General features: G+C 43.1%; 1 protein-coding gene across 1 annotated transcript in view; it reads left to right on the top strand.

Moving 5' to 3' along the window:
* Nucleotides 1-9238, top strand: part of MYLK4 (myosin light chain kinase family member 4) — a 35347-nt gene extending 26109 nt beyond the window's left edge. Inside the window, exons 12-14 of the mRNA XM_081206339.1 lie at nt 1406-1484; nt 3217-3283; nt 7471-9238. Of these exons, the coding sequence (XP_081062465.1) occupies nt 1406-1484; nt 3217-3264 (127 nt within the window). The 3' untranslated portion in view covers nt 3265-3283; nt 7471-9238. The remainder of the gene's footprint in view (nt 1-1405; nt 1485-3216; nt 3284-7470) is intronic.
* The last annotated feature ends 360 nt before the right edge of the window (nt 9239-9598 follow it).

The raw sequence follows: 9598 nt of genomic DNA on the forward strand, positions 1-9598 counted from the left end.
GCTTCAATGTACTGTCCAACTAGAAATTGTTTCCAAAAATGAAAAGTTCTTTTCATATGTACCGTATTTTTTGCTCTATAAGACTCACCTTTTCCCTCCTAAAAAGTAAGGGGAAATGTGTGTGCGTCTTTCCCAGAAGCCAGAACACTAAGAGGGATCGCTGTGCAGTGATCCCTCTTGCTGTTCTGGCTTCTGAGATTCAGAATAATTTTTTTCTTGTTTTCCTCCTCCAAAAACTAGGTACAGCTTATGGTCTGGTCCGTCTTATAGGGCAAAAAATACAGTATCTCTCAAGTGGTAGAGTGTTTCAATGATAAAATCCATCATAAACAATGAGACTTTTGACGTGTGCATCCAGTAAAATGAACAGGGATATACAATTCTATGAAGTTTAAGAACTTTTCTGTTTAATTCAACAGGAGTGAATTAAGCGTAGGTTAATAGTTAAATATCATTGTTCATTTATCTGTTTGATTTATAATTCATCCACCCACAATTCTAAGGGTAGATAACAATACGCTAAAATCCCAGTTTCACTGAGCAAACTTGTAATGAGTATGAGTTACTCGTGCGTAAGCTGCCGCCTTTCTAGGCTTAATTGCCTTGGTTAAACCGTTCTGACTGCACAGCCCATCTCTGCGTGGCTGCCTCAGTCGCTAGCAGAATGTGGGCGTTTCTTAAACCTTTTCCAGCATAGAAGCTGTCTGACTCCTAGTCGCCTCCTCCTCTCACTGCGCGGGAGTCTTCTGCGCAGGGAAGGCGTGGGCAGCGGAGGACCTGGGCTCTCCTCACTGATGTCCAGTGAAGAGTCCTGGAGCCCTCTCTCCAATTCCCCCGTCTGCCCCCCTTTATCCCTGGTGTTGCGCTGATTTCCTTCCTCCTCTACCAAGCTGCTTCTCCCCCTGCTGCTGGGTCCTTCGCCTGCAGAATCTGGGAGCCTCCCCTTCGCCTCTCGCTCTGATGTCAGTTCCCTGACAAAACTCTCACATCACCTCTGTCTGCTGGTGACCAGAAGCCCAAATTATACTGCATTTCCAGGAGAAATTTTCCAGGCCCAACTAGTGCTGTATCCTGTTCTCACAGTGGCCAACCCAATGTCTATAGGAAGCCTGCAAACAGGATCTGAGTGCACCCACTAGTATAAAGGCCCTATCGAGATCAGGATTGTATTCTGAATTGGGATCCTATGTGACTGCTTTTCTTCCAAAATAAAAGTGGCCAGCTTAAGCATGCTTTTAAAAAAGGTTAATAATGTAAAGTGTGGTTTGTTTCTCAGCCGTAAATTTAAAATTGCCTTTCAGTCAATCCTGTTTTGTTTTTTGGGGGGAGGCACATTTTAAACATGAATGCTACAATCGCTGTATAGCTATTAAATACTGACGCTCATTTTTACCCCCCCTTTAAGCTGGAGGATAAGTGCAACTGCGGCCTTAAAGCATCCTTGGCTATTTGACCAAACACTCCATTGTAAATTGCAATCTAAGGTTTGTATATCAGAATAGAATTGTTTTCTAAAATTGCTTAGCTCATTGTGCTAAATGTGATCTTCCAAAATTCGTACTTCCCAAACTGAAACGTGAACCAAAGCAAAGCTCTTCTTCAAAATTTGCACGGCTCTGAATTTTGTGGTGCAGTCCTCCGAGCCAAACGATGTATACAAAAATGTGTGTTTTTGTGAAAGTAGCATCCACAAAAATGCATTCTGTTATGTGGAAATTGCTTCCACATAATGCTTGTGCTGGGCAAAATTATGTGCAAAAAGTATTAGGAGAACTGTGCACAAATTTGCATACAGATTTTCATGTGGGCTGCATCTGCAGTGGGACAAACTGAAGACTGGGAGGGAAATGAGAAACTGAGAGTAACTGAATTTGACAAATTCACCCATCTCTATTCCTAAATCAGTTCTGCTATTGAACTTACCTGGCTAGATTTTTATTCCTGTGCTGATGTTGGTATTGTTGGTGCTTTAAAACTACCAACTACTAAAGATGAATGGGTAGTCAAATTGTGCGAGTACTTGGAGCTGGCGAAGCTGTCAGATGCAGTAAGAGATAAACCTTAAAAAATGGTGAAAGAAGAATGGGAATGTTTAAATAATTATCTAGGGGATAAGGGTTCATCAATAAAGACCTGGTTATGTTTAGAATGATACCACATAGGGAAATGTTCCCTGATACCAAGATGAGGGATTCTATGGAATGCAGATAGAGAGAATTGATAAGAATAATGATCTGTTGTGACCTTGACGGAAGCATACAATAGACGAGCCTCCTTGTGTTTTGGCTCATTTCACACACACACACACACACACACACACACACACACACACACACACACACACCTTTTTCCCCTTCCTTCTCCTTCTTCTTTCCTCTTTTTTCTTTCCCATAATGGCTTATGTTCTATGCCATGTACTTTGATATTTTTTGTAGTTTTTTAGCCTTTTCCATTATTATTATCGAGGATTTTTCTTTTGTAATTCTGGTTGTTTATATTTATCTGTATTTGTTTAAAGCAAAAACTAAAAAAAAACCCTTAAAAAAACCTACCAATGTATGTGTGGTGCCTATTGGTGTGAAGAAATTATGCTGGTTATTGTAGATGTGGATTTAAGAGTGTGAGGTGCCCCACCCCGGCATATGTACTCTGGCTTGTGCCAAGGGGGCTTAGCCCCCGCTGTTATAGATGCTCCCCACATGAATGCCTGATCACTCAAATACCCAATTTGCACAATCTCTCCCCTTTTGGAAGGGGGGGGGATTAGGAAGCACACCTATTTCTCTGCCACCATAAAGGCAGTCTGTGTCTTGCAACTAAGTCTTGCAATTCATTGCATGATTTGAGCCTTTTAGATGTGCTCCTGAGCCACCTAACTAGAAATAGCACATACAGTGGAGCCTCTACTTACCACCATAATCTGTTCTGGCGGCCCGTCCTTTAGGCAAAACGGGTCACTGGTAGAAGCGCCGTGCGCGCATGTGCAGACAGTGGCAGCGGCCTCTGTGCAAATGGCAGAAGCCGCTTCTGTGCATGCACAAATTGCGGCAAACCCGGTATTTACTTCCGGGTTTGCTGCAGTCGCGACTTGGATCGGGTCCAAGTAGAGGCGGTCGTAAGTAGAGGTTCTACTATAGTTGCTTGCTGTTTTAAATGTACCACAAGGCTGGGACTCTAGTCGAGCCAGTTCTGACATTCTCTTTTATCTCCCTGTAGAGAAAGGCTAAGGTTTCCGCTGGATCTCAGGCACCTGTGACTCCATAAGCTCTATGAGAAATGGAAGGTTGGTAACATTTCGGGTATCAGTGGAAAGTATTGACTACTGAGCCACTCTGTGAAGGCCACTGCTTTGCTATGAAGCGTCCTCACTACATGGATTCAAGGGGTTTCTTCCTACCACCATGTGGTCAAAAGAAATCACCAGATCTGTATAACAATATGAATGCATGCAACTATGTGCAATTATTTGGGGCAGTTTCCATAACAAGTGCACAGCTTCAAGTTAGTGCCGGTGGGTTGGCTTAACATTGACACCTGAAATAGTCTTTGATTAGTAGCACAAAAAAGAAGCTGCTCAGCCTATGGGGTGGAACTGCTCTGCTCGCTTTCTGGCAAGGGAGTCACTGTTGCTTACTGAGAGGCAGAGCGGCAAGGCAGTGAATTAGTTTATTTGTTCTTGCAACCACTGTGGTCATTTCAACCATCATTACAAAGAAATATACATCCTATCCTTGCTATACAGAATGCACATAGATACACCATTAAAAAGACAATGTTAGCCAATTTATACATACATACATACATACATACATACATGGGGGCCCCGGGTGGTGCTGTGGGTTAAACCACAGAGCCTAGGACTTGCCGATCAGAAGGTCGGTGGTTTGAATCCCCACAATGAGTGAGCTCCCGTTGCTCGGTCCCTGCTCCTGCCCACCTAGCAGTTCAAAAGCACGTCAAAGTGCAAGTAGATAAATAGGTACTGCTCAGGCAGGAAGGTAAACAGCATTTCCGTGCGCTGCTCTGGTTCGCCAGAAGCGGCTTAGTCATGCTGGCCACATGACCCGGAAGCTGTACACCAGCTCCCTTGGCTAATAATAATAATAATAGTAATAATAGTAATAATAGTAATAATAATAATAATAATAATAATAATAATAATAATAATAATAATTTATTATTTATACCCCGCCCATCTGGCTGAGTTTCCCCAGCCAGCGAGATGAGCGCCGCAACCCAAGAGTCAGCCACGACTGGACCTAATGGTCAGGGGTCCCTTTACCTTTACCTTTACATACATACATACATACATACATACAAACATACATACATACATATGTACATCTTAAAATGCAAACCAAAACACATACGTTTCTATATTTCATTGACAATCAGGTGGCTACAGTCCGCCATATTATCCTTGATGAACAGTCTTCTCAGTTTTGGGGCAGCAATCACAAATCTTGCCGTGTTGTTTGTCACAAACTTAACAAAGCCAGACAACAAATATGTGATCTCTACTTGTTCAAAATAAAAAAATTCCTTCCAGTAGCACCTTAAAGACCAACTAAGTTAGTTCTTGGTATGAGCTTTCGTGTGCATGCACACGAAAGCTCATACCAAGAACTAACTTAGTTGGTCTTTAAGGTGCTACTGGAAGGAATTTTTTTATTTTGACTATGGCAGACCAACACGGCTACCTATCTACTACTCTACTTGTTCGTCAGCTTCAGTCATCTGACACAACAATTCAAGGATAGCTCTTGGTTCAGAATACAGAGGGCAATGTAATACATAATGGTATAGATCTTTAACTGCTTGAGCGACACATATACAAAGCCGCTTTTCTGCTGGGATTTTCCTGTAGAGTCCCTCTAAATATTCTGAGGGCATTAGTCTGAAAAAGCAAAGCCAGAAATGAACAAATTGGTAAATCATACAGATAGTTCTCAAAGCCATGTGTTACTTTAATTAACTGTAGCTGTGGAGAGAACCTTGATTTCGGGATCGCCTGTAGATCTTGTGCAAAGCAGTGAGGAGGACAGCTTGGTGCAAATTCGCCAGTGCACCCGATCCGGCACTGCTGCCAGTGCTTTTGCACCACAACGACCTTGCCACTCCTCTTCTTGCTCCCAGTAAGCAACAATGACCCACCTGTCGGGAAGGTAGTGTAGCAGCTCTGCTGCACCTGGCAAGACACTTCTGATACTAAGACTGCAGCCCTAAGCACACTTTTTCATTAGCAATGGGTCCATTTGTAGCTCTCAGTCTAAGCCGTCACATCCCTGAAAGATGCAGAGCAATGCAGTCCCCTCCCCAAAGTATAATTTGGTCATCTAGCCAGAATTCAATGTCCTGTCAGAACCATATCACAAAACTGTTCTGACCATTCTTGCACGGTATGTTTCCAGATTACCAGAATGGTTTTAAAAAACACACACTATGGGAACAAGTTCAAGGGACTATGGAGAATATCTGGAGATGGCTCCTTCTTGATTTTGGAAATGCTGAAAGCTCCTGCTTGCATAACCACTTGTTATTTATTTTTTTAAACTTGCGAATATTAACTTAAGATATGAAATACGCCACTTTGCATTTTGAGTACTAATTCTGAGTGGTGTTTTGGTCCATTTGGCAAGAGACAGTCAGCGCGATGGGGTTACATTTATAACTGGATGGCTTGTAGCATTGTTTTGCGAAGACTGCTCTGCAGAGCTTCAAGGTTTCTGGTTTATAGTAGATTCCTGTAAGTTGCATTACATGTCTCCATGTCTAAGCCACCAAAACCACATTGTTCCCAGTCACTTCAATCATGCACTGAGTCAAATTTGTGGGAAGAGACTACTTGCCTCAACCAGACAGGGTGGAATAAGGCAACATTTCTTATTTTGTCCGGTCTCCAATTTATTCCACATCTGGTGTGAACTCAGGCTCCAATCCTAACCCCATGGACCTGGGTGTAAGCCCAATTGAATCCAGTAGGATATGCTTCAAGGTAGACATGGTACCAAGGGGTTGCTCGAGAGCAAGTAGGCAAATGCCTCCCTGCTTGGCTGCGAAGCCTTGCTTTTGATGCCAAAATAAACTTTCTCTGTGCAGAGCGCCACTCTCCCGTGGCTGGCTCATTCACTGGCAGAATCTGTGAGTGGGCGGTCCTTAAACCTTCCCCAGCATAGTTTCTTGATGCCCAATCTGCGCCTCCCCTCTCAGTGCAGAAGCCTGGGTATGGGTAACGGGGGGCCTCTCTCCTCCCTGCTTTGCCCAGGCAAGGTGTTCTGGCACCGCCTCGCCTCCTCCGAGCCCTGAAGCTCCTGTCCACTGGAGGTGTGGTTACTCTCCTCCGCTGAGAAAGTGCTGCTTCCTACGATCTTTGGGGGCTCTCTGTAATCCATCCGGCTTTTCCCCTCTCGCCCCTGAGTCGATGGCAGTTCCCTGACAACATGGTTAGGTGGTCTGCATGTATAGAAATAATAGCTACCTATGTGGGCCCACTAGAAGAAAAAAATAATAATTGCCACGATAGGGTACCTTTATTAAGACCAATTAAAACGTCACAAGTGAGCAAGCTTTTGAGTTGCCCAGAACCCCTGTTTAGGATGAATGTTAAGCAAAACAACAAGGAGCTGCATATGCATCAGATGCAATGTGGGACGAGAGGACCTCTGACGCAGGAACATAGTTGCTGCTGTAAGGAAAGTGGGAGCAAACAAAACTGCTTAAAGAAAGAAGGAAATTCGGTGTGGGGGAGGTAGACGGAAGATTTTAGAAAGTACTGTCTGGATGCTAAAAATAAATTAAAAATAAATAAATCCCTGCCTTATAAGTGACCTCAAAGTCATCAGAAGTTCTCCACCCATTGCCTTTTTGTCATTCCCTTTTCTGAATATGTGCCCAAATAATTATACTGAGAACTTTTGGAACAGCCCTGACTAGGAGATAGTCAAGAATCTGTGTGTTTGAATGGATTCCATAGAGCTGAAGGAAGGTGGCAGTCTTTTGTGAGGGGACAGTGGAGAGCTTAGGAGCTCTTTGTAGTTTGGAAGAGAGGGAGAGAGGTGGGGAGGGTTAAGAGTTCACTAAAGGCAGGACCTCTCTCTGGGGATCTGGCGTGAGGTGGCAGATTTAATGCTTTGTATATTTGTAAATAGAGTAAATATTAGAGAGAGAGAGCCTAAGTCTCCAGTGCTTTTTCACCCAAAGGCAACCAAACCTAGATATTAAGTGGGATGGCCTACTGCTCAGTGGAGTGGGGAGCATGCCACAGATTGAAAGGGAGCAATCTCTGAATGATCAAAGTGTGACTCAGGCAATGTTATTCATTTAATGGCATTCGTTAAGGGTCATTTTCCCCATTCATAAATGAAGTGTGATAAAACTCTACCAGTAAACAGCCCAGAATATCGCTGAAGGATCACGTGTACATAATTCTGCTGCTGATTTTAACGAGATTTTTATCTGTTTCTTTTGCAGAAAAAGCTGCTGTGTGGTTACTGCTGCTATGACGTTTGGAAATTTAAAAAACCCAGCAGTTCTGGTGCTTCAACTCCCCCCCTTTCTCCCCATGATGACTTGAGGCTTATTACTAAGTGGACCAATACCACTTTAGCTGCAGGATTGAGTCGCAGTAGTACTGAACTGCTTTCTTCCCCGGCTTCCTAGCTGTTTTCAGTAGCTGCTGAAGTTTCCAGGAAGGTGTTTCTGTTCAAAGGCGGCTGCTTGAATTTGTGCTTGAGGTTCTTATCACTGCTTGAATTTCAGCGTGATAGCTCTGGTTTTCCAGACTCAACTGTTGAAAGAAATGGTGGGGATTTCTTTTAGATTATCAGATCTCCTCGGCTCAGCAGGTTAGGGTTGAACTCAACTGGGAGAGAATTGCTTTCAAAGAAACTGTATTTTTTTTGGGGGGGGGGGAGAAGCAGGTAGCAAATGTGGAAGACTGTGTGTGAAGTTTAATTTTTAAGACAAGGTGTTCTCTTCTTACCATATAATAAATACAGTGATTCTATTACAGCAGTGTGTAAATGGCATGGAAGTATGTTTGCTCTCAGTGCACCATGAAATGCCTTTTCTGTGCCTGCTAACATATCACTCTGATACCATTTTTAATTCGGCCAGGTTATCTTAGGCAACTGCACAATTCGAATGCAGAGAAGCATGTGTTCCCCCACCTTGCCTCTCCCTCAAAAATTGGTAATCTTGTGCCTTCGAATATTTGTTCATATTCTTTAAGCATCATAATGAAAGGAATCCCAGTATATATTTATTTTTATGTTGAACAGAGCAGGTAAAAGAAAAGAAGAATGCGCTCTGAAACTGAGAATCCTAATATTCTCCTGGCTTGACAGCTGGCGCAGTGGGAAACATGAACTGAGTGAGGCTCCTAATTGAAATTTCACCTCAGCCGCTGTCTCCCGACCTCAGCCCCTCATCTCAGTATTAGGCTAACAAAACTGACCCACCTTACAAGTTGTTGTAAGGGTTACTGAGTCAATGCCTGTAAAACGTTTTGAACGCTCACAAAAATTCATATAAAATAGGAGAATTGCAGATATTGCTGCAACAGAATTAAGCCGTTGTAGTATTGTAGTAATGTTAAAATGCTGTCCTGCACATTTCATTATAGAAAATCTTCCATTTATCTAAATATGGCTGAATTTATCACTGCCAATGAAGGGTATTTAAGTTGTTATGTGGCCCCAATTCATTGGTCGACGTGGCAATATCTCTATTGCAAGACATCAAAAAATAAAGTCCCATGGAGGCTTTGCAAAGAGCAGAACTTCATTTTCCTGTAGAATGAGGCAGAATCTTCCCTTTTATCCAACCTCTCAAAGTTCCCATTCCTGTGGCATTTGGAAGGAGAGCTTGGGGAATACATGAATAGAAGACCTTGCCCAAGAAACTAAGATTTGGTTTAACTGGCATACAAAAACACAATTATTGCTAACACAGCAACATTTTGCCATGTATGTGTAATAGCTACCAGCTGCACCAGCAATGGGCGAGAGTGCTGTTCACATCACAAGTGTAAACCCCTCCTCTAGCGTAACAACTTTCCTAATTCTGACAAAATCTGCAGGCTGAATGTGGAAAGGGATTTCAATATACACTTTAGTGCCAGTATTAAGGGTTTTCTCTCTTCATAACACGCACAAGCTGCATGCGGTTTTCAGTCTTTGATAAATATACATATATGTCTTTGTGTGATCGTAGTATTCTAACTGCTGTCTTTGGTTGGGGGAAAAAGAAGGGGGGGAAGGACGACGCAGATCCTTGTAGAAAATTAGAATGATTTAGATTCAATCCTTCAAATTTCAATCTTTTGTAAGTTGTGGAACCAATTCAGGCACAATGTTTTGCATTCATTGGGGGGGCAACTCCCATCTCTTGCGGGGGCGCAATTAGTGCCAGCACCGTCCGTTAAGAGTTTGGGTGTAATCTTCGACACCTCCCTTTCCATGGAGGCGCAGATTGCAGCTATAACAAAGGCGGCATTTTTCCATCTCCGCCAAGCTAAGCAGTTGGCCCCTTATCTCTCTCGCCCTGACCTAGCCACTGTGATCCACGCGACGGTCACCTCCAGACTGGATTATTGTAA

The sequence above is a fragment of the Podarcis bocagei genome (genome assembly GCF_964188305.1).
Source record: "Podarcis bocagei genome assembly, chromosome: 8".
NCBI lineage: Eukaryota > Metazoa > Chordata > Lepidosauria > Squamata > Lacertidae > Podarcis > Podarcis bocagei.